A 26,013-nucleotide genomic window follows, 5' to 3' on the forward strand; every position below is an offset into this window, starting at 1 on the left:
AACACCTAAACATTTCTGTTCGAGCTCTGATTTCTCTTATTTTATTTTGATGATCATTCCTACCTATGTAGGTTGGGCTCAACAAAATATTTTCGCATTCGGAAGAGAAAGTTGGTGACTGAAATTTCGTAAAAAGGTCTCGCCGCGACGAAAAACGTCTATGCTGTAATGACTTCCATCCCAACTCGTGTATCATATCTGCCACACTCTCTCCCCTATTACGTGATAATACAAAACGAGCTGCCCATTTTTGCACCCTTTCGATTTCCTCCGTCAATCCCACCTGGTAAGGATCCCACACCGCGCAGCAATATTCTAACAGAGGACGAACGAGTGTAGTGTAAGCTGTCTCTTTAGTGGACTTGGTGCATCTTCTAAGTGTCCTGACAATGAAACGCAACCTTTGGCTCGCCTTCCCGACAATATTATCTATGTGGTCCTTCCAACTGAAGTTGTCCGTAATTTTAACACCCAGGTACTTAGTTGAATTGACAGCCTTGAGAATTGTACTATTTATCGAGTAATCGAATTCCAACGGATTTCTTTTGGAACTCATGTGGATCATCTCACACTTTTCGTTATTTGCGTCAACTGCCACCTGACACACCATACAGCAATCTTTTCTAAATAACTTTGCAACTGATACTGGTCTTCGGATGACCTTACTAGACGGTAAATTACAGCATCATCTGCGAACAATCTAAGAGAACTGCTTAGATTGTCACCCAGGTCATTTATATAGATCAGGAAAAGCAGAGGTCCCAGGACGCTTCCCTGGGGAACACCTGATATCACTTCAGTTTTACTCAATGATTTGCCGTCTATTACTACGAACTGCGACCTTCCTGACAGGAAATCACGAATCCAGTCGCACAACTGAGACGATACCCCATAGCTCCGCAGCTTGATAAGAAGTCGCTTGTGAGGAACGGTGTCAAAAGCTTTCCGGAAATCTAGAAATACGGAATCAGCTTGAGATCCCCTGTCGATAGCGGCCATTACTTCGTGCGAATAAAGAGCTAGCTGCGTTGCACAAGAGCGATGTTTTCTGTGTTACATCATTAAGTCATTTGCGATAATGCCACATGGTGTTTTTCCTGTAATGATCCAGTAACCCTTCCTGAAAGTCCATTTCTCATTGCACATCACATACATTCTGACACCCCCTAATAGTCTCAAGCAAACTATACTTAACAAATGTCCATAACTGCAATTCCTTAATTTCGCAGTTGTATGCAAACTGTCCATGAAGACAAAAATGTCTTTCGCAGATTCACCATAAAATGGAGCCACCAATGAACCTGTACCAGCATTGAGGATAGGTAAAGATACTCCTGAAGATGACCCTTCACTTCTTTCACCCTTCAGACGATCCAGTTTCCTTCTCAAAGTGTCATTGTTAGCTCTGACATTAGCTGCCTTATTTAGTAGATGCTGAATAGTCTCTTGGGTTATTGCTTTCTCACTGACATACATTTTGCTCAGTACTACCACCTCAAGCATATAGTGTAGGCAAATAGGAAGGAAAGGACAAACACAACAAGAGAGGCCAGTATTCACTTGAAAACTTGTGCTGAACGCCACTGCTGCTGCACCTCATCCTCTTTGAAGTTCCATTGGGTGATGATTTCCAGCTCCGGCAGATATTCAAACACCAACATTGTAAGGAGTATTCTTTAGGATGGGAGTGGGCAAGTGGTACTCTGCTGGTAGTTGGCGACAGAGTGGGCAAAGAAGGCAGCTGATCCATTGATAGAACACTTTATTGTTGGACACAGACAGACGTGGTTCAAAATATTTGAAACAGACTGACTGCAGACGATGAGAGGTGATCCTCGCATATTAGTACAGGTGTACTGACACAGATGTTCCCCATGAGCTGTAGTGACGATCCAGCTACCACAGCACAATGGCAGATTGTGGCTGACGACTGCCAGGTGGCAGCACGGCAGCGAGGTGACATCTGCGTGCTCAGGTCAGACAATCGAGCAGCGTTGATCGGTTCATGACATTGCAGAGGAAGTGTCAAAGATCTGGCAACAACTGACACTGGCCGTGTGTCATTGGATGGGTGAGCTGTGACAACATGGCAGCAGGCTTATCCTGGTGATTTAAATCCCATTTCCACATGCTGACAGTTTCGGAAAGCCACAGTGTCAAGGTTGCATCGAGACGCGTGGAGTGAGGTCGATGGCCTGTTATGGCATAACTGGTGGGCCGGTGGTTATGTGGTTGACATCCAGAAGTGTCATCTGCAGAAGCGGTGTCTCTGCTAATGCTACTGAGCTGGTAGGGCATTGGCCAGTGGATACTGGCCTGGTTTTGCTGCTGAGCTGCTGTCCCGGCTTGCCGGTGTCTGTGCTGTTACAGTGGGATGCCTACAGTGATGATGTGTGGTACGTTGCCATGTCCACATTTGTGTTTTCAGTGACTCTTTAAAAGCAGCCCTACTTGGTACATTGCCATACATGAATGTTTTAATTTATAGTATTGGATATCACGATCCCTTTTCAGTGTATACTTTTACTATGTCAAATATTGGATATATGACCAAAAGCTTGAAAACAGTCACTGAATTTACTGAGAGATCTGACCTTGAACCTTTTCCTCCTGCAAGCAAATACCATTTTAAAGAACCATGCAACTGGTACTATAAGCTACACATTGTAGGCTTTTATTTTTTTCTTCTGTAATGTTGATAATTGATTTGTCAATAATGGTAATATGCAAAAGAGAATGATCTATTACTGCAAGAAATGAATTGTGTCTCACTTTTCACCAGCTTCATACACATATATGAGTAGATCCTTCTGTCTCCCCCTAGCTTATAGAACAGTCCAATGATGTTCCCTTTCTGCTGCAACATGTTTTGTGAGAGCATTTCACTTTTATCATGGGAAATTTTCTCGACATTGAGATATCAAATTTTTATATCGAAGATATCCCTACCAAGTTTCAGTGTCCTGCTGACCAAGTAATAACACATCCAGACCATACTTTCAAAGAATGTGAGGACAAGCTCTCTGGGGATCCATCTTAACTGGTTCCAATTTCACCGTTTTGCTAACTGAAATAATACTTGGAAAGGGCTACAGGCTGCTGCATTCATCTGTCACAAACTTTTTTATTGCTGCGTTGGCACTGAGGAAATTGTCAGTGTATTAATTATAGTTATATATGTTAAAAATGTTGACAAGTGAACAGAGATTCAGGATCATAACATTTATTTGTTAATGTTCATCCATATTTGGAAAACATCCCCCCCCCCCCATCCTCTCCTCCTCCTCCTCCTCCTCCTCCTCCTCCTCCGTCTTCACTAGAGAGCTTAACAGATTGCACAATGTTGACACCACAAATATACAAGTGCTGGGCTAAAATGCACGTACAGTGTTGGCAGCTCTTGTGTTGCTTGCTGATGTTGGAAATTCATTGACGTTGGTCATTAGCCAGTCTGGTCATAGTATAAATTAGCCATTGTTAATCACTGAATCCAATGGTTTCTTTCAACAGAAGACACAGATTCATTACATTTGATTTCAATGTGGGTAGTGTCAGAATCAGTTTTATTGGTCTGGTAGTTACAAATTTTAAATTTGCTTGCTGATCTAAATGCAATGGCACGCTGACCTATAGCAGAGCCTTAGGCTTATGTTAGGTTGGAAATATCACAATTTTATTGACAGTTGGCAAAATCAATGAATGTGAGTGGAAAGAAACTAAATGTACTGACTGTGAGACCTTTAGCATAGCCTGAGACCTGGGTTAGGTTTTAATGTGACAGTTCGGCTGAAAGCTTGTGAATTGAATGGATCTCAACACAGAAATATGATTGCCATAACTGATCTGTAGTTTAACCCAAGTTCTTCATTGTATTAACCTACTTGTATGTCTTATTTCGAATTTTTTTCCCAAACTCTGTGACAATGTGATTAGATTTTAACATAATAGAACAAAATACCAGATGACTTTTCATATGAACCATAGAAAATTGTGAACAACCATTCAGATTTGCCAATAATCAACTCTCAGTTTGTTGTATTCAGTTTCTATCGTTCATCATGTGAGTTGTTGTCAACCTATGCTACGCAACAGCCGCTGACCCCATAAGTGCACTTTTATCCAAATGCTGCACCAATAGCTTGATATAGTAAATGGCTAGCTTGACGTGCAGAATAATATGTAGCCAAATGACTACCAGTGTGTTCCACATTTATATAACCAAACTGTCATTGTGTCACCTGATTGGCAAAGAGCCCCCACAATCACAAAGTGTGTCTGTGAGGCAATAAAGTGACAGATGTATTTTGGTGAAGGGATGTACCCCACCTTGCTTTCCCTATTATCTTCAAAATACTTCAAAGGCTGTTGTTGTGCTCTTTAATTATCCTCATTTGTAGGAACGTCATTGTAAAAGACCAGAAATCCAGTACATTGACATATCTGTGTGGTTTACCTATGCTAATGTTGTGGTAATGAGATTACCAAGCATGATCCAAAAAAGTATGCTATATAATGTATAAATACTTGTGAAACGTTACCAATAAGTAATTATTTGCCCACATTTGTGAATTGATTGAATTTAAATACTGAGATTTCCCAGCAGATTAAAACTGTGTGCAGATCTGGACTCAAATCTGGGAACTTAGCCTTTCACAGGCAACTGCTGTTCCAGCCAAGCTATCAAAGCACAGCTCACAACATGGCCACACAGCTTTACTTCTGCCAGTACCTTGTCTCCTACCTTCCAAACTAAACAGAAGTTGTTCTACATACCTTGTGGGACTGCCATTCTTTGAAGAATGGATACTGAAAAGATGGGTTTAGCCACAGCCTGGGAGATTGTTTCCAGAATGAATTTTCTGCCAGCAGCAGAGTTTTTGCTGATTTGCAACTTCATGGCATAAGAAATTTGGAAAGTAGAAGACAAGGTACAAGCAGAAGTAACGTTGTGTGTGCATGATGTGTGCCATGCTTGGATAGCTCAGTCAGTAGAGCACTTGACTGTGAAAGGCAAAGGTCTCGCTGTTGAGTCCTGATCTGACACTGGTTTTAATCTGCCAGCAAATTTCAAATCACTTCACACTCCACTGCAGGGTGAAAATCCATTCTGGAATTTCAATAGTGTTTTCTTTTTGTATTAAGCTGGTATTACTAATATAATTGTCCAAGGCATTTTGCAAGAGTAAACAAACAACTAACCAAACTAAACAGTGACTGTTTTCATGCTGTTTATTATATTTTTATGTTTATTTTACTTGTTAAGCTTTTACGTTGGTTAAAATTTTGAATTTATTTTAATTTCATTGTTTGATTTCAGTCAATCTATATGAACTCAAAACATATCATGAGGTCATTGATGAAATTTATTACAAGGTTACCCATCTAGAGCCATGGGAGAAAGGTAGCAGAAAAACAGCTGGCCAGACTGGAATGTGTGGCGGAGTGAGTATATCTTCAATTGCTCCACGTATGGAACATTGTGTGATGTTCATGTTTTGTTTACTTTACTTTACGTTATTTACCAATTAGTAGAGAAATTGAGTCTTCAATGAGCATGTAAACAAGAATGAAAACTTCGTTTCACACTATACACACCAACAACCATCTGTCCGATGGAGCATACAACATGATTCATCTGAAAAGGCCACCTTTTCCACTAGTCCCAATTGTGGTGTTGATGTGCCTTTGTCACTGATGAACAGCAGTGAGTTAGGGTGCATGAGCCGGGCACCTGCTGCGGAGGCCTGTACACAGCAACATTCACTTACAGTCATTGAGGAGACACTGCTGGTATCACCATGGTTCATCTGGGTGGCTAGTTGCTCAACAGTTGAACATCTATTTGCTGGTACACATCTCTGCAATTTTTGTTCACCCCTGCCATCTATGACTCCTGGTACACCACAGTTGCCTCAGTGTTGGTTTTGGATTGCGCCACGTACTTTAACCATAACGTCATGCAAACAATTTACAAACTTGGCCATTTCAAAAATGCTTCCACCCTTGCCCCGAAAGTCAGTGATCATGTTCATTTGGGCATCAGATAAATTGTTCCATTTCCGCTTTACGATGATTCCACTTTTTTCTGCATCCCCCTGATGCTCTTTATGTACCATCCACTGCTAATGCTGCCACCTACCGTCTGTGAGTGGTTGGTGCATTTTAATGTCGAACACAGACAGTTGTCACATTAATGTGACTAGACCGCATAAAAATAAATAAATAAAATGTGATTGTAGAGTGGACATGTAAACAAATTTATTCATAAGAGTTCATAGAACAGTGTCAGAAAAAACATTAATAAAAATTTAATCGTCCCTCTCTGTAGTGAAGATAAGAAAAATTGTAAGAATGTTGTGTATATACTGGGCATTACAAAAATAAGCTTTAATACCTCATTTGATCTGATGATTTATTACTTACAGGGTGTATACGACCCGGGACAACGAGGATATCAGGGAAAAACCCCGGGACTTTCTCATCTGAGAGAAAACTGAAAAAACCCGGGAATTTTTCGGAATCCCTGAATTTTTCATTGTTTTAGCTTTCAGTTAAATTTTTGTAATTTTGATTTTTAAGAATTGATTCTGTAGCAAAGAATGTTACTGTATCCTGCTACTGGAGAATGATACTGCAGCAATAAAATATAAACGAGAGGAAGAAAAAAAATAAAACTTTAGTGGCAAAGGAAATGTGCAATTTATAACAACAAAACACCGTGCACGCACAAGTGTTTGCAAATAGAAAAAATTTGTCAAAGGCCATAGGGCGAAGACTATGTAATCCTTCATAACAATAAACTGCTTGCAATGAGCATGTTGTCACAACTGTTCACATTAAGTTCGTTTGACCAGTTGCCAGCGAGCTGTTGCGCATGCACAATTGACTCGCGTATAAGCAGTACCTTCTCCCACTTCCCGCTACTTGAAGTTTGGCTGTTAGCTGTATCCGCAGTAGCAGCAAGCATCCAGATGCAAACGAGAAAAATTTTTCTCGCGCACCCTAGCTGCCAGATTCGCACATGCACAGAGTTGTCTGAGTTGTAGTGTGACCTGTGTTTAGGTTAAGTGATTTCGCTACTTCTCTTCGTGTACAGCTCCCACGTCAAAGGAAAACAAATTGGGTTATTAATCTTTCCACTGAGGCAATCATTTTATTTGAAATTAAGTGTTTCATTCTACAGTATTGGCTAGTTCCAACTGTTCGCTGAATTTCAAGTGCAAGTCCAAGTGCACGTTATCATCTTCTGCCATGTATGGCATTATGCCAGAATAAAGAACCAAAAATGAGATCGTAGAGTACTGGTACTCCAAGAAAATTTACATCCCAAAAACCACACAGAAAAGCTGAATATCAGGTGGGACCTACTTCATTGTGAATCTGTAAAAAGACAATTTGCACTTCAAGCCAAATTATGCATTTTAGCATGGTTTACAAAATTCTGGTGCTCTTTGGAGTATCCTCCAATGCACTGTTTCTTTTATGGTGTAATGTAAGCTCTCTTCGTGCTTTATACACACAAACATGCGGACTTCCTACACCACTGCAGTTGCACACGCACAGTAATGCATGTTTTCTGGCACTCTCTGGCAACTGGTAAATCGAACCTATTTCTAACAGTCTCTGGATAATATTGTGAACGGTGTTTAGAAAAGCGTTATTTTCAAAGTAAATTTCCTTTCACACAAGATGAATTATGTTACGTGTGAGAAAGTGGGATGGAGTTCTAAATCACAGAGCGTTTGCAACTGAACAGTTTGAGGACCAGCCACTTACAAGAATTTCGAGCCGAGACATTTATGTCATAATTTTAAATTTACTGACACATTTGTGTGCCGTATGTTAAAGTATAACACACACAAAAAAAGATCAATATTACATGTGAAAGCTTAGCTTCTGTTGTAGCGTGTTAATCTGAGAGACCAATATTATATGCGAAAGCTTAGCTTTTCATGTAGATATATGGTACTGTGTAGATTAATGTAAACCATTAACTTTTCCTCTTGTGTGTTCACACTATGTAACCAGTGATCTTGCTATTGGCTGACTATAACATGTGTCCTATGCTCTGAATAGCTGCTGTTATCGGCTGGTGAGATCTCGTGGCTTGAGATATGACTGGCTTACAAAAGGACATCGCAACCTTGGTTTCGACGCCCCAGAAACTAACTCATTGTGATTTGTGCACTCCAAATTTATACCTTCATAATATGATAATATGCAGCGTATATGTTGCTGCAAATCAAAGGTCTTTCCAAAACTTCTTTCCTTTTTTAATTAAAAGTCTCTCCAAAACTTCTCTCCCCCGTCTTTTTTTCCAGGAAGTTCTACACGATTGTATAAAATGGTAACCATTCAAAGGATTGATATGTTTTACAGTTCTGAGGGAAAATCTACGGAAAACCTACTGTCACTTAGCACAAAAAAGTGTATTTTCGCCTGGGGAAAAAGCATATTTTTAAACGGGATATCCGGGAGAAATCCAGGAATAATGCGGGAATTTTTGTTCCTTGTCCCCGTATACACCCTTTACTTAACATTAAAATCCTCCAGAATTGTTGAGGACCATCAAATAATGACCATTATTTTATGCACCCTTTCTAGTAATATTGACATTGCTTCCACTGTTAAAAATAACACTTCGTAGTTACTGCACAGCCTCTAAGAAATGAGTGATTGCAAGATTAAGCTTTAATCCAAAATTTATGAAGCAGTGGGACAAGGATAAGAAAAATGGAGGACATAAGTTACATGCCTCTCAAAAAAAAAAAAAAAAAAAAATTGGAAGCTGTATGTTAAACCATAAATTTGATTATGGTGACATCTGTTCAGAAATTGTGAAACTTCATCTTTGTACATTATGTGAATGAGCTATATCTCTGAAACCTTAATTTTACAGTAGTGTTTTGAAATAGTAAATTCCCACCATCACCTCCACCACCACCACCACCACCACCACCACCACCACCACCACCACCACAATCACAAATCATTTAATGCAGTTGTTGAGCTTTTTTGTTGAATGTCGTCACATATTATTCTTTCTATAAATATTTCATTAGAAGACTGTGCTGTAATGATTGAGCAGTAAACATGTTAGCATCTGATGATTAAAACCATAGAGTTGTCAAAACACGAATTAATTAGAAGATAATAATTTGTAGTTTTAATTTATTATTCATTTCTACTAAGATTCACATTTTTCATTGAATCAACTGGAACCAATAAATAATATAGTTGCAATGCCGTCATTGTCAAACACATGCGAGACACATTTACAACTCAGATAATTTCTATTCTGTTTTGCTTTACTGACAATACTCACCAACACCCAGTGCAGAGGTTCTTGAGGGGTGAGAGGCAATGCGAGGTGGACAAGCTATGCTAACAGCATGCAGTTATGGCAACATACGTGCATTCGCATATAATTTGTGCTCTAAGTGGCGTTGACAGTGTCATCTATTAGTCTTGGCCATAACAGCTGTCAGTTGCTAAGTATTGCATATCAAAGAAAGTAAAAACTGAGGCAGGGGCATAATAAAAGCTTGCAGGACTCATAAAATTAATAATTTCATATTAAATGGTAGCACTTGTTGCTTCTAATTCCATATCAGTTCTTGTTGTTGTTGTCGTCTTCAGTACAAAGACTAGTTTGATGCAGCTTTCCATGCTACTCTCCACTGTGCAAAGCTCTTCATCTCCAAATAACTATTACAATATTTGTTCTTCTGAACCCCACCCCCAACCCGCCCGCCCCGCACACACACACACACACACACACACACACACACACACACACACACGCTCACTCACTCTACCCTCCCACACTAAACTGGTGATCCCTTGATGTCTCATGTGTCCTAAAAGCTGATCCCATCTTTTAAGTCAAGTTGTGCCACAAATTTCTTGTCTACCCAGTTCTGTTCAGTACCTCCTCATTAGTTACATGATCTAGCCTTCAAATATTCAGCATTCTTCTATATTACCTCATTTCAAAAGCCGCTGTTCTCATAGGCAATTCAAAATTGAAAAGAACCAGTAGTAAAAATTATACTGTGCCAATTAGAAGAGAACGAGTAAAATTTTGTACATTTATTCACATATGTAATGCTGAATTCAATGTGCACTTAAATCATTTAGAATCAGTCTCATAAAATTCCTGATCTGTGCATGGTTCAGTATCTTTGTTACTGCAGTATTAATAATGCTTTTGTCTATTGCAAGTGCAATGACACCATTGCACCTCCAATAATCTTATTCCAGTTGTTGAACCTTCTTGCAGTACCCTTCCCACTTATGAGCACTTACTGACACAAGAGACTCACTTGCAATCTTTGACAATTTGACTTTGGGCATGGCACCTGAAATTTTACGGTCCCCAAACAACCATTTTACTTTTTCCCATGCCAGTTTTATCACACTCATAACACAATTTTTGTGTCTTAAGCAGACAACAGTGAGGCCTTTTTCTTTTGCAATTTCATCAATTACTACCTTTTTCTTTTCAGTAGGTCTGTGTTGTTGAATTATAGGAAAGAGAGCCTGCTACTCATGCTCTCATTACAGGCAAAACACATCTTCTGCAGCCATTCCAACATCCTCACTTTAGTATCAGACTGTGTGAGTATTTTGTCCACTTGTCTGTTATGGTATGGAGTATTGTCCATCACAGTGACTGACTTAGGAGGAAGGCTTGGGACAACTATATTTGCTAACCACCTTTCATGGATTTAGCCCAGAATTTTAGTTGTACTTCCTCAATCCAACACTTTCAATAATAAATATTTTTAAAGGATGTTCCTTATCCAATAACACTGACATCATCATCATCATTCTGCCACCATTTACCAACCGTCATACTGCTGTCCATCCAAGTTTCATCCAGAGATAGACTGTTTCTATGGCTGCTGTCCTAATATATTTGATTATTTTCTACAATGAAACACGAGTGTCAGATAATAATGGCTCTATGCTCTTGCAGTAAAGACATCTTTCCATGTGAATCCCAAGGACAACAAATTTTCTGCAGCCGATCTTTTCCTCGAGTATTGCTCAAAGTTTCTGCAGACTGTGAGTAATCTTCTGCACCAAGTACAAATTTTCAATTGTTTGTCTCAAGACACCACAGTCAAAGTTATCCAAGTGGATTTTGCCCTAGTAAGCTACGGTCTCGGTGAAAGAGAATTTTAAAAACTGTCAGAAAGGAGGACTGTATTCTATGCAGAATCTATAGTTGCGAATAATAATGAGGTGTCCCCAGGGGAAAGATTGACTTTTTTAAACCACCTAAACTGTAGTTTAGGGTACAGTACCAGGCATCACACTAGGCAACAATAATTAATTGAATAAAAATAATGAAGTTAGTCATTTCTGTTTCAAGGCAAAAAGAAATTGACATGTGGCAGGACTCGTACCATCTACCTTCCGCATACCCGCCAAGTATTTTAACCACTATGTTATATGGAGGTTTCTAAAAAGTCGACTTTCATATTGCGTCTTTAAACATCTGCTAAATGAAAAAAAATTATTTTACACACACAGACAAAATGACCACTTTAAAGTAATTCAGACCAGGGGAAGAAATTTAAAAGCACTGTTGAACTAAAAAATTTGAACTGAAATTTACCTCTTTTTTTTTTCCTGGAAGTGTCTGGTGAGTTCCCAAAATTATCTTTACAAAATCTATTAATTCTTTTCACAGAACTGAAGCTTGCCACTGTGTATGTCACTGTTCATTTTGTTAGCTGAGAGTGAGGGCGTCACAGCTCTGTATTTTTGCTCTCCTGATCGCAATATTCAGCGACATTATTAAATATTTTTCTTGTTCCACTCCATAATGTACTATCCTTGCTCTTCTCCAAAGAGTTTGAAGGAGTATCTGACATTGCCCGTGATGGGCCAGAACTGCTTCATCACTCATCAAGGGATGTATTGCTTTAATACACAACATAACAGTCACTTCACAAAGGCTACGTACACAATGTTCTGTGTTAGATACCTGAGTTTGGTAGTAGTTGGATTCAAAACATGAAAGGATCATAGTTTCTCAACTTCTATCTACTTACAATTAGAAGGCCTCCGTTCTCATTGTAAACAAAGTGTATCTCAAGACTACTATAAATCACCATTGTTTCAGTAAATTATTTATTAAATAGTAAAATAATATAAGTTTGTGTTTTAATAGGTTCGTGGAGTTGGTGCAGGTGGTATTGTCTCAACAGCTTATTGTTTGCTATATAAGCTGTTTACCCTAAAGTTAACAAGGAAACAAGTGAATGGTCTCTTAACTCATCCAGATTCACCTTATATTCGAGGCCTGGGGTTTATGTACATAAGGTAAGTTTCATTTTCTTTAGGAAATGTGGCCAAATAGTTTTATTTTGTGGAATTACTTAATTAACAAGCAATTTATATAATCACAAACAAATCTGTCAGCACAGTACATTTTTTTGTATGCAAAATATTGCTCCTTAGCAACTTGATATGTAGCTTTCACATTCTTATTGTAGCTAATATTAAATTGAAGAGTAATTAACAGCTGCATATAGGCATTTGGGCCTTACTACAAAATGTGTTAAATAGTGGGGAGTTAATTTCGCTCAATTCTCCCTCCCTCATCCTTTTCCTTCCTGAAGTCCACTTGCCTGTACTTCTAATTTCTCCAGAATTGTGATTCTAATCAAGCTTGTACCAATACTTAATGTACATTTTCATTTTTTTGCACAACATAAAAAAATTCGACCCTGTCCCCTTCACTTCCTGCAAAGAAAATGAAAATGTTGCATGATATAAAGGTGTTAATTGTTTATTTTGTGTGTGATTGAATAGTGTGTAAGATGGACATGCAAAGCTCTGAACTGATGGACTCAATAGGAACACAAATATAGCATACAGTGTGAATATACAAAAAGAAGTGTGTATGAAAGCTGTTTGGAAAATCTTGGCAGAATGTAAGCTGTAGCTTACTCAAAATGGGATAATATTTTAGCAAAATCATTACATTGCCATACTCCAAATAGTGTAACTTATGTCTGCTTGTGGTCAATGTACCCAAGTGCATTTCATTTCAATACTGATAGGAACATTGTATTCTCTTGTAGCTTTTTATGTGAAGTTCAAGTGCAAAGAAGTTTTACCTTGGAAAGAGACATGTTTGGGTTGATTTTCTTTGGATTTGTAGTGATGATTTCTCGGTTACTCCTGTGCACAAGATGAGGGTCAACTCATCACTCACATTCTTTTCAAAACAGTGCATCTGTAATGGTTTACTTATTTGTTTCATAAAACAAAGTAGATAGACAGTACATCATGCTGCTGTGAAGGAAGCAGCTAATACTGTTGATTGTTGCTATCATGGCGATGCTGCTGAGATAAGTTTTCTCATGCAGGCTTTAGCACAGATACAGTAGATATTTTTTAACGGCTAACTCTCAAACATTTCACACATCACAGTCATGGTATTTGAATGTGTGTTCATGGAGAAGTTACATCTAGAGGAAAAAAGTTTATTCTCCAGATAAAAATTACAGTTTTGCACATTGCAATACACACAACTTTTGAATACTTCCTGAGCATATTTATCTGAAATGCAGCTATGCAGTTGCAATGAAATTGGTATGCAGGTGATATCAATCTCATACCCACACATCCTTTACTGTTGTCACCCTCAGCTGTAGATCTTTAGCTAGCCATTGACAACTTTAGTGCACTTGTACATTTAACATATAATATAGTTTAAAACTAACAAAAGCTACTTTCCTCACTTAACAGAAATTACCCAAGACCACTGCTTTTTGTTGTATTTTATTTTTCTGGTTAAATTTTCAGTTATGTTGATCATATTATTTTTGATATTTTAATCAAGTGGATCTCCTAGTTTCTGTGCTCGCAGTCGTTCCCTATTGATACCCATTTCCGTTTGTTCCGTTTTATGTTTAGGAGTGTCTTTGCCTAAATTAGGATAAGAAGCTCCATAAACAGAAAGTAGTTCACAGATCTTGGAGCCTCAGAACAGTATATTAAACAGAAACTAAAAGTCAAGAAATTAGATATATAAATGGTAATCGAAACTCTAAACAGTTAAGAATTGAATAAAGGAAAAGAAGTTGATGTATGGCAGAGAGAACTCAATTTTATCATTATACAGAAGCTTGCATGTTGATTTAACCCACAATTGGAAAAAAATATCATTTCCTCTACTGTTCCCACCTTTTAGGAAGTAAAAAGTATTTTTAAGGATACAAAGTAAATAATTTACTTAAAGCAGATTTTTATTTTCATGACTGACTCATATTTATATGGCAATTTTTAGGTATACTCAGCCTCCACAAGATTTGTGGGACTGGTATGACCCTTATTTGGAAGATCCAGAGGTATGTTTTCCAAGTGACTGACATTAATACAAACATCTCAGATATTACTCTGAAATTGTTATTATCATTGTTTTGTGGCATTTAAGATTTGTAGTGACACCTGATTGTAATGGCTTCACCAGGCAAAACACAGTTAATTTTAAGAGCATATTTTAAGCAATGTAAATTTACTTTCCTGAGTGTAAAAGTATTCTTTTACATTTTGTTGCAATCATAGTGATTGATAGTACTTTTTCCTTCGGAGTTAGCTATTTCTTTATACATACTGTAAAAAAGTCTCAATATATGTGGTAAGTAAAGTTCTGATTGTATTTATATCTGTGATGTAGTTTTGGGAGTTTTTATTCACAAACCTTAATATTACTGTATCATTTGTGCAGTCACGGAAGGAAAAGACTAGGCATAGTTTCCAAGGGTCAATTAAGAAGCATTACTTAACTTCAGTACTGCAGATGCACAGCCCACGAACACAGTGCGTAAGGATATTACAGGCATTTAGAAATTTAATGAAACAAATACCAGGCATAGTAGTTAAAAAGTTCATTATAAAACTTACTTTTTAATTTACAAAAAGTGATTTTATGCCAAACTGGATGTAGTACTGTGGTAGATCCTCCTTTAAGCTCAGTGCATATGGATATGAGGGTGTGTGACAATTTCACCACACAAAAAAAACCATTGGTAGCAGATAAAATATTTTGGTGTGCTATTCTTCATTCTTCATTATTTATTTTGTACCAACTTTAGACCCTTCTTTTGGTCAGTTGGTGTTTTGTTTTCCAAGTATCCGAGAAAGATTCTCTTGTCGGTATTTTTACCTAATTAACTCCAATCTTTTTATGGTATGTATGTTCTTGTAAAAACCTGATTTTAGATATCCAATAACACTTCCTTGTTCAAGTGGAAGTCGTGGGTATTTAATATTAGAGTGTGGTTGTGACCCACTAAAATGATATGACCATAATTACAAAATACCAATGATCTTATTAAAATGTAATGTTTAAGGAACTATTAAATATGGTTACTGTTCCATTGACCATATGTAGTTCCGCTGGATTTATATTCAATTCCAGATTTAAATATAGATATACTCATTCTGGGTTTATTACGTCTGACCAGATGAGACCAAGACCAATTTTAGTAAATGAGATCCCAGGTATGGTATAAAAGCAGTGAAACATCTAGGTCAGAAAGGTACAGTGCATTTAGTGAAGACATGATTATTATTTTAAGATGGTCTGAAAACAAAATTTAGTTTCTTACCCTGCTTGTCATGTGATTTTTTATTTTTATTTTTTTATTAACATTCATAATTTGTGAGGTCAGAGATGATAGAGTAAGAAAATTCTTTGCCTGGAAGCTACTTTCAGATGTAAGACACATTCACTGTAAATTAGAACTGCTTTGCAAAGGAGAGCTTGTCAGAGGTTTACAAAAAAGTTTGAAGATATGATGAAAACCAAAATGTTGTTCAGTTAGTAGACCTCTCTGTCAGAATGGTGAATCTAATACAGGATTCCAAACAACTAAACACCTGTCAACTGAACGTAATCAGGGCTTCTTAAAAACCAACAGGACAGCAAAACTCCTACTGTCTTTTGCTCTGAAGAAATCAGTACACTTGTGAAAACTTCAGTGGAAATGTTGTGACTTTGCTGTCAGCATGTACCTGTTTGTTAGCTTCAGTTAGCGATACACGAAATTACTTGACAGTGCCTGCTTTGTTCAGATATTTAGTTGTTAATTGGGAAAGCTTCGGAATCAATGAAAAAATCTGTGTAGATTTTGTATGTAGTTTGGTAATTACTCATTGTTAAAATCATGAGCATGCATGCAGCACAGGTCATTTTCTGGTGGCTGTGATGCAGTCAAACTTGGTGGATGAGAACTGGTATATTGCAGTTGTAACTCCCACCATTTTTTGACATGGTGAGTGTTTAATAAATAAGACAGCAAATGCTGTGTGTTGTTGGAAAAGCATAACATAATTTGTTGCTCAAAAAGTAAAATCTGCCAAGTCTCATTATATTGCTTCTCATAAAGAATTAAATGTTCTATACCCACTGTTACACATGTCTGATAAGGAAACAACAATGGATTTTTTTCATACATATCACATACAGTGCAAATGCGATACCTCATACCATATCCTTGGGTCTCTGAAAGGTTTGTTGTCAAAAAGGCTGTTGGTTGTGTACTACTAGTATTGCTGCTGCTGTTGCTGCTGCTGCTACTACTACTACTACTACTACCACTACTACTACTACTACTACTACTACTACTACTACTACTTCTTCTTCTTCTTTGTTTAGGTACAAACACCTTGCAGCGAAGGCATAAAAAACACACAGAACTGCTCTGATGTGACATTTTTTGATTTAACTGTACAACTTAAGTAAGAATACAAGAAGTGGAATTTGCCAGGAATTTTAATGTACTTCACTGCAATCTCTCAGACTGTTAATGAATTGCTCTTTTTTTACACACAGGGTGATTCAGTAAAAAGTTACCGTAGCACAGCATAATATGTACTCAAAGTGTAGCTAAAAATGATGTTTTCTCTCTTTGCATAAAGATTGTGATGCATCAGTTGTATAAAAAATGTGACCATGAAATAAGAAATTTTGAAGTATTCTCTGTATGTCCAATGATTGCATCCATATGCATGCTGTGGAAGGAATAAGAAAACTGTTACTGCTCTTGTCGCCTGACTGACAGGTGGGTCACAGTAGTGGAGGCACATTGTGTTCCAAAACATAGACTAGAGCACCTCACTGCCTCATTCCCACATGATCATGAGTTTATTGAATCACCTTGTACACGTCATCATGATTATTTCCAAAGTTTGTTGCCTTTTTCTGAATTCATAATCTATAACGTATTTTATTAGGGCTGTGGATATAGGTATATGTTGACCAAGTTTACATGAGAGGCAGCTTCTGGAAGACAAAAACTGAATTTCAGAAACCATTTTTCACTGTCGCATTTACATGTTAATGTATTGATTTTACATTCATCAGCTGTTTTGCGTACATGACCTCTGGAAATCAGTTTTTCCAGTTTTTTATTTAGTCAGCGCAATGGCTGTTTTTCCCTTCAGTTAAATATTGGAGGTAGACAACTTCATGCTCAGATCAGTGTTTACATGTTTCCATCACTGCACAAAAAAGTCACTCCATCCAAATTAGCCAAAAAAATTTGAAAACAAGATATAATTTGCTGACTCAAACACATTTCAAAATGTTGTACATTTACATGGGAGGAAAAAATCAAATCTGGAAGAGAATGCCCAGCAGTTAGCACTGCATTTCCAGAATCAGTATTGTGCTGTGACAAACCAGAAACGATATTGGGAAATCTGTTTATGAAATTCGGTTTCGGGAGCCTCATGTAAACGTAGTGATCCATACACTTCGACTAACATGCAGCATACTTCCTTCATGTTAACTTATAGATGCTTTTTGGGTGTTTTAATAGGTTTTGTATTCTTTATTCCATATTTTGTAAATGTAGTGACAGTTTACATGATTAATTTAGTACTTTTTAGTGACTTCCAGTCTATTAACATTTTTTTTAGAAACTTGTCTTTAGGAAGATGTAAATATGGTAGATGATGTTTTCTTTTGTAATGCTTGAGAGCATTAAACAAGCAGCAGATTTCATTGAACTGCCTTTAGGGAGTGTTTTTATGTATTCTTCTTGTGATATGTTGGTTTTACAGTATTAATGCACAGATCTTTATCATCAGTTATGTGTTTTTGAATGTCCTTTTTTTGAAAATGTGGTTAGTAAATGTATCTTCCTAATATGAAGCAAATGTTGCAAGATGAATTATAAGTTGAATAGTGATTCTTAAGTTTTTTGTCTTACCTGTCTTCATTTCTTGTCTTGTATGTTTTCATGTTATCTGCATTTAATGTAATAACAAATTCCATGTTCCAACAGGACCGAAGTCCAGCTTCATCCTAAGAATTACGGAGTGCAACTTTTGTGCTTCAAACCTTGTTTAACTGCAAGTACTAAGTTGTATATTGTTCTTGATGAATCTTTAGAAATATAAACAGTTGAGTTGATTATGGTGTACTTGTGTGTTACATATCAGTCACCAGTTAAATTTGTTGAAACTATATAATTATCTGGCAAATAAAATATTCATTTAGTGAATTACTCATGATCACCTTTAAGACATGTTAAGGGACACATAATTGAATATTTTTTGAAGTTCCAGTCACTTACTAGCAATTTTGTACAGTATACTTTGGTAGCTTATTTTCATTGTTTCATACATTTCTTTCTTCTTACTCAGTTTATTTCATTGCTTGATGGTACAGATTTTCTCAAGTACTTCAACAAGAAAAACATGAATGAATAAAATGTATGTTAATATAACTGACTTGAAAGCTATGTAACATATATGCATATACAAGTCTCCCAAAACTACACCTCAGACTTCTAGCAGGTAATATTCATGTCTAGCTTCATCTGTGAATGAATCATATCAATTGTGTAAAGCGGTTCTGAACTCAAGCATTTCGTTTTTAGAGGGACAGATTTTCACTTTCATTTTCTACTTTAATCTTGTGAAACAGCTGTAAAATTCTATATGCTAGATAACTGTATTCCTTGTTAGAAGCTGAGGTCCTAACTTACACCTTTGAAATAACCTGTTTCTCACGTACAAAGTGAAACAAACATTTTTAAATGATACTTTCACTTTTGTTGTCTTCTCAAGGAAAGCCAAATAACGTTGTGTGTTGTATATTTTCAGGAAATGGATGTCAAAGCTGGTGGTGGCCAAGTTATGACTATTGGTGACATGCTCAGAGCATTCCTGACAAAACTGGAGTGGTTTTCAACCCTTTTTCCTAGAATACCTGTACCTATTCAGGTATTAGTCAATTTTTAGCAAAAATTCTTGTCAAATCTAATACTAGATTTTAATAAATTGTCATTCTTTCTGTAATTAAAGTGAGTGTACCACAGTCTATAGTGTTTGTTCTGTGGATAAATACATGCTCTTTTTGAAGATTTAATGAAGAATTTCGTCTTACCTGGTATAATTTGAAATTTATGTGCAACTGGACATACTTAAATGTAATAGTCCAAATTTCTGAAAATTAAAAATTTAAGAAAGACGAATGAGCAGTCACAATACTGATTCAGTATTCTTTTAGTTTTGTACTCAAGAAACTTGATTTCCAAACAGCTACTTTCGGTGTATAGTAGTGTGATGATTCATATCTTGGAGCAGAGGTGTACGTGACGTCTCTGTCAGAGGAATCCTTGCCGCATCTAGAAATAAACTGTTCTGCAGCAAAAGGGGAATGGGCTATACAAGAGGAGCGGAGTAAAGTCGAACGAGTGAACGCCAATCGCTGTCTGATTATGTTGTTGGTTGGGTTTGTGAATGATCAGCATTGTTATAATTACTAGGGATATCCATAGATTCAGACTACCAGAGTGGAAATAAACGACTAACAGGAATAACAGGTAAGGAAGATTACGTATTATCTTCTCGGTGTACCCAGAAAAATCAAATTTTGTTAGAAAATTTTTGGCCACATCGCTACACTAGTAAGGGCCAGTTGTACAGTCCCCATCTAGCAGCCGCTTAAGCTCTATTCTGGAAGTAGGGTGGAAAATGGTTTGTACGAACATAACAACGCCTAATTGGAGAATAATCAGGGACAACTAAACCAGTGATTCTGGCAGGGTGAGTGAAGTTAACCGGCGAATAAGGTTTGACAAAGGCAGGAATAGTTCCAGAATTAGTCATGACTAGAATTATTAGAACTAGGAAGGCGAAGAAATGGGGACATCACACAAATTAGGGATGACGATTCCAAATTTATATAAAAATCTCGTACTACTACTTTTCGATCTCATGCTCGAGAAACTGGGGCGTATGAATGAAATGTAAAACTGTTTTCTAACAGAAAGTTTTTTGCTTGTAGTAGGCCTAATAGGCATTTTTTGTTGGTCTTCGTGAATTATAGTCTGTCGTGTTATAAAAATGATCATTTGTGCCAAAACAGTATCCTTTATTTGGTGCGTGTTAAAATTTCTGCAGTGTTAGAAAGGCCTATTTTGTTTTATCTAGCAGACGGTGACAAAATAGATGTAATCAGATCAAGAAACCATGCCAGTCTTTGGTACCATTTGTATTAACAGCTTACGCAGTATTAGATAACGATATTTTGATTTTTCATGTAGCAAAACGTTTGACGAACTGTGATGAGGTAATAGATTCTTTCGCAGAAAGGAAACCTTGCCATGTAAAGCTGTAGCAAGATTAGAGTGAAAACAATGCTAGGTGCGAAGGATTGAAGAAATGTGTACTGTATTACTTGTCTCTTGTCTTTAATGGTTTTATGTATAATATATCTAATTTCATGTCACCCAAAACAGGAAGTTATTAGCTAACAGGCAATAAAGAGTGCAAATTTTCTGAGGAGTTCTTGTTCTCCCGATTACAAATTACCCCATCCAGTATTGATTGCGAGGTTTTTTCATTTTTAAAGACGGGCAGGATGTCAAACAGAGCGACTGGGAGCAGGAGAGGCACCACAGGACATTTTAATTTCCACTGTCCTGAATGTAGTTTGACGGCATCCAGTAAAAAATATACACTTTTCAATTCCACAAAGCTAAATACAGTGACGTGTGATAAAAGAATTCTGTGTGATGAGGGGTGGCACTGCACTCTGGCACACTTAAGACCAAATAACATGTCTTACATTTCCTCGAACATCTATGTTTTATGCATCAGACTCTTCAGAATGATGTGCGCTACAAAATGAATACAGGGTGTTACAAAAAGGTACGGCCAAACTTTCAGGAAACATTCCTCACACACAAAGAAAGAAAATATGTTATGTGGGCATGTGTCCGGAAACGCTTACTTTCCATGTAGGAGCTCATTTTATTACTTCTCTTCAAATCACATTAATCATGGAATGGAAACACACAGCAACAGAATGTACCAGCGTAACTTCAAATACTTTGTTACAGGAAGTGTTCAAAATGTCCTCCGTTAGCGAGGATACATGCATCCACTCTCCATCCCATGGAATCCCTGATGCGCTGATGCAGCCCTGGAGAATGGTGTATTGTATCACAGCTGTCCACAATACGAGCACGAAGAGTCTCTACATTTGGTACCGGGGTTGCGTAGACAAGAGCTTTCAAATGCCCCCATAAATGAAAGTCAAGAAGGTTGAGGTCAGGAGAGTGTGGAGGCCATGGAATTGGTCCGCCTGTACCAATCCATCGGTCATTGAATCTGTTGTTGAGAAGCGTAAGAACACTTCGACTGAAATGTGCAGGAGCTCCATCGTGCATGAACCACATGTTGTGTTGTACTAGTAAAGGTACATGTTCTAGCAGCACAGGTAGAGAGTATCCTGTATGAAATCATGATAACGTGCTCCATTGAGCGTAGGTGGAAGAACATGGGGCCCAGTCAAGACATCACCAACAATGCCTGCCCAAACGTTCACAGAAAATCTGTGTTGATGATGTGATTGTACAATTGCGTGCGGATTCTCGTGTCTCCCTCCACCCTCCCTCCCTTCCTCCCACCCCCACTCTCCCTTCCTCCCTCCCCCACTCTCCCTCCCTCCCCCTCCCCCACTCTCCCTCCCTCCCCCTCCCCCACTCTCCCTCCCTCCCCCACTCTCCCTCCCCATCCCTCTCCCCCCCCCTCCCTCCCTCCCTCCCTCCCTCCCTCCCTCCCTCCCTCCCTCCCTCCCTCCCTCCCTCCCTCCCTCCCTCCCTCCCTCCCTCCCTCCCTCCCTCCCTCCCTCCCTCCCTCCCTCCCTCCCTCCCTCCCTCCCTCCCTCCCTCCCTCCCTCCCTCCCTCCCTCCCTCCCTCCCTCCCTCCCTCCCTCCCTCCCTCCCTCCCTCCCTCCCTCCCTCCCTCCCTCCCTCCCTCCCTCCCTCCCTCCCTCCCTCCCTCCCTCCCTCCCTCCCTCCCTCCCTCCCTCCCTCCCTCCCTCCCTCCCTCCCTCCCTCCCTCCCTCCCTCCCTCCCTCCCTCCCTCCCTCCCTCCCTCCCTCCCTCCCTCCCTCCCTCCCTCCCTCCCTCCCTCCCTCCCTCCCTCCCTCCCTCCCTCCCTCCCTCCCTCCCTCCCTCCCTCCCTCCCTCCCTCCCTCCCTCCCTCCCTCCCTCCCTCCCTCCCTCCCTCCCTCCCTCCCTCCCTCCCTCCCTCCCTCCCTCCCTCCCTCCCTCCCTCCCTCCCTCCCTCCCTCCCTCCCTCCCTCCCTCCCTCCCTCCCTCCCTCCCTCCCTCCCTCCCTCCCTCCCTCCCTCCCTCCCTCCCTCCCTCCCTCCCTCCCTCCCTCCCTCCCTCCCTCCCTCCCTCCCTCCCTCCCTCCCTCCCTCCCTCCCTCCCTCCCTCCCTCCCTCCCTCCCTCCCTCCCTCCCTCCCTCCCTCCCTCCCTCCCTCCCTCCCTCCCTCCCTCCCTCCCTCCCTCCCTCCCTCCCTCCCTCCCTCCCTCCCTCCCTCCCTCCCTCCCTCCCTCCCTCCCTCCCTCCCTCCCTCCCTCCCTCCCTCCCTCCCTCCCTCCCTCCCTCCCTCCCTCCCTCCCTCCCTCCCTCCCTCCCTCCCTCCCTCCCTCCCTCCCTCCCCCCCCTCTATCTTTCACACACACACGAAAATAGGCACAATAAAACATAGTACCTAAGGATACCACACCATGTAGTAAAAAGGTGGTTACCCAACATAAAATCAGACCCGAAAAGAAAACCATAAACTTATCCATGTTGCTACTACAAGGACCGTGAATACTGTGTCTGTTGAATGCTTCCAGTGCTGTGATGGAAAGTGACATTAATGCCAGACACAATGTATAGACTTTTAAAGTACATACTTTGAAAACTATTAATTGCATTCAAACCTGATTTTGCTAAGAGTGTTTATTGCAGAATAATTCCAGTATGTTTAGGCAGATCCTATATTGTGAGATTATCAACAGCTGCATATCCTTCTTCACGAAGTTTGTCTCCTCTTGTAAAAGAGCTATTTTCTTCCAAGACACAACTGTCATTCAAGTAAGACAGTGTTCTGATAGCTAGGACATAAGTTTTTGTGTACTTGCTGTAATGGTATATGTCAGAGAGATCAGAGGATAATGTATTTGCATTTTATTAAAAACGTGCTATGGTTCCTTACATCAGGAATGACATTTTTTCTGGTAAAGTCAACAAACCAACTCCACCTTTGTATAATTATTTTCATATATTTTCCCACTGATTTATGTCCTTGTCTTTCCCAATATTTTTGTCTGCTTCTTCAGTTTAAAAGTCATACCAATATTTCCTGTAAAATGGCAAATAGTTTACACTATTTTTGATACACCATCATAATTGAGCAGTAGGCTGTGCCATAATTGGCTCAAATGTTTCTACTAGCCATATTTAGTACTTGATGTGTTATTCCACATAACATTATTTTTGTTGCAGCAAAAACTTGAAAAAAAGATGTTAGAAAGATTTCCTCCTGTAGTATCACCCTCACGGCCACTGAAGCAATCGCTACCACCACTGCAGTCAAGCAAAGAGGCAAGACATATCCCTGATGATGAAGTGTCTTTTGGGGAAGCAGAACGATTTTCAAGGCTCAGGAGGACGGATGCACCTCCACCAAGAGAGAGGCGGCAATCACCAGATAGAGCCAGAAGCAAAGAAAGGGAGAGAGATAGGAGAAGAGCTTACAGTTCTGAGAGGCGAAGTAGCAGAGAAAAACATCACAGAAATAGCAGAGAAAGGAGAAGCTCGTACAGCCGTGAGAGGAGTCCTTTGCGCCATCGAGAAAGAACACATGTACATAGAACAAAAAATGGCAGGGAAACGTAAGTATTTAACAATTTCTGCTTGTCTTAATATACTTTTGAAAGTAGTGATAATGAATTATAGTTATACTTTACATTTAATATGTTTGGGAATACTATTTTAAATTCAGGTACAAATTATTTGATTATGTTGTTATAATTGTAAGCCATCAAAATACAGTGGAAAGTGCAAATGTTGTTCATGTAAAAGTGGATTGAGGCTTGTTTACATGATGCAGCCATCTTTATTTGACCTTCCTTGTTTTTTACTACACAATTCCAGTCAAGTATTATAATGGTTCTGTTGTATCCATGAGTGGTGACTACTCAACAAGGTGTATTGCTACAAACTTAAGTGATAGGGCGAGTGCTGCCACTGAGACAGAGACCAGCAAAGTGTATGGGTGAATCTGGTTTCTGGAGTGCTGAGTAGCAAAAATCTCTGAATAGTCCAGTTCCAAGCGTAGTCAAAGTCCAGATGACAGCGAGCCAAATGTTGTGGTGTTGATATATCCGCAGTAGTAAAGTCCAAGATGAGACTGGTGGAGTGAGGTGCCACATGTGCTTATAAAATTCATAGTTCCACAGCTAAATCAATTACTTTCTGTAACACTAAATATTAGATTATCACTTTAATTTTCATTATACATGAGCATACTCAGTCATTGTGGTGATTCTTGCTAAATCAGTCATAGAAAATATGAAAAATTGATAACTGAAAGAAATTCTAATTCTAAATGCATTCCAATGTTTGTCGAGCTCATTAGTGCCATTACGTTGTGACAAAGCTGTATAGATTCCATGTTTCCTGAGGTGCATGGCAAGGCCACTTGCTTGTTGCCCTGCACTGAGCCAGTGCTGGGCCATGTGGTGGCGAGTGAGCAGACTGTTGGCCCCATGTGAAAAAAAAGTGATAGAAAACAGTGGGTTATTTTTCACTTTATCGTTAATGTGAAATTTTCCTGTCAGTACTAATGATGTATTGTAATATGAAAGTTTGCTGGTGCCAGGAAAAAGAGTTGTTTAACCCATGTGCAGAAGCCAAAAATCTATTTGCAAATTTTGCCCTTACAGTGTCGAAGTTCCATAGAGCAAATATGTCTAATTTTGGCATTGCCCACATTTTGTTTTACCATGCTTGAAACAGGAACCTAGGATTCTGAACACGTTTAATACACCGATCTTTGGCCTAAACATTGTTGGCTTAATTTTAGGATACGAGGGCTGTTCAAACATTATCCGACTTTATCTTTTATTGCTGAAACCAACAATAGTATCAGGGCGTGCACACACACTTATGTTTGTAGGCATACATAGTGTGCATGCCTGATTTTGACAAATGAACACATGTAACTGATAGTCATCAGTTTTGTGTTGTGAGTAAAATGACAGAAAAAGTGAAACAATGTTATTATCTCAAATTTTATTTTAAGCTTGGCAATTGTCAAGTTGAAATTATATAAAAGATTCCGTAGTACAACCACTTCAAGAATGGTCACTCATTAGTGAAGATGGAATTACATTCAGGTAGACCCTCAACATCCACAAGTAAGGCTTGTTGTTATTGATCACATAAGGACACTGGTGATGCAGGGCAGATGAATCATGATCAGAAAACTTTCAGATGAAGTTAAAATTAGTACTGGTACCATTCATTCTGTTTTAATGAAACCTTGGGACCTCAGGAATATCTCGTCAAAATTTGTGCCAAAGTTGTTGACAACTAAGCCGAAGCAACTTTGTTTGCAGAGCACACGGGATGTGCTGGATATTGTAAACAGTAATCCCAACTTTCTTAACACAGTGATCATT

General features: G+C 38.9%; 1 protein-coding gene across 3 annotated transcripts in view; it reads left to right on the top strand.

Moving 5' to 3' along the window:
* LOC126298869 (pre-mRNA-splicing factor 38B-like) overlaps nt 1–26,013 on the top strand; it is an 85,484-nt gene that overhangs the window by 31,868 nt on the left and 27,603 nt on the right. For all 3 annotated transcript variants that reach the window (XM_049990384.1, XM_049990383.1, XM_049990385.1), the window contains exons 3-7: nt 5,318–5,442; nt 12,185–12,336; nt 14,312–14,372; nt 19,141–19,260; nt 23,834–24,222. In XM_049990384.1, coding sequence (XP_049846341.1) covers nt 5,318–5,442; nt 12,185–12,336; nt 14,312–14,372; nt 19,141–19,260; nt 23,834–24,222 — 847 coding nt within the window. The remainder of the gene's footprint in view (nt 1–5,317; nt 5,443–12,184; nt 12,337–14,311; nt 14,373–19,140; nt 19,261–23,833; nt 24,223–26,013) is intronic.

Source organism: Schistocerca gregaria, chromosome X (genome assembly GCF_023897955.1).
Source record: "Schistocerca gregaria isolate iqSchGreg1 chromosome X, iqSchGreg1.2, whole genome shotgun sequence".
NCBI classification, from domain to species: Eukaryota; Metazoa; Arthropoda; class Insecta; order Orthoptera; family Acrididae; genus Schistocerca; species Schistocerca gregaria.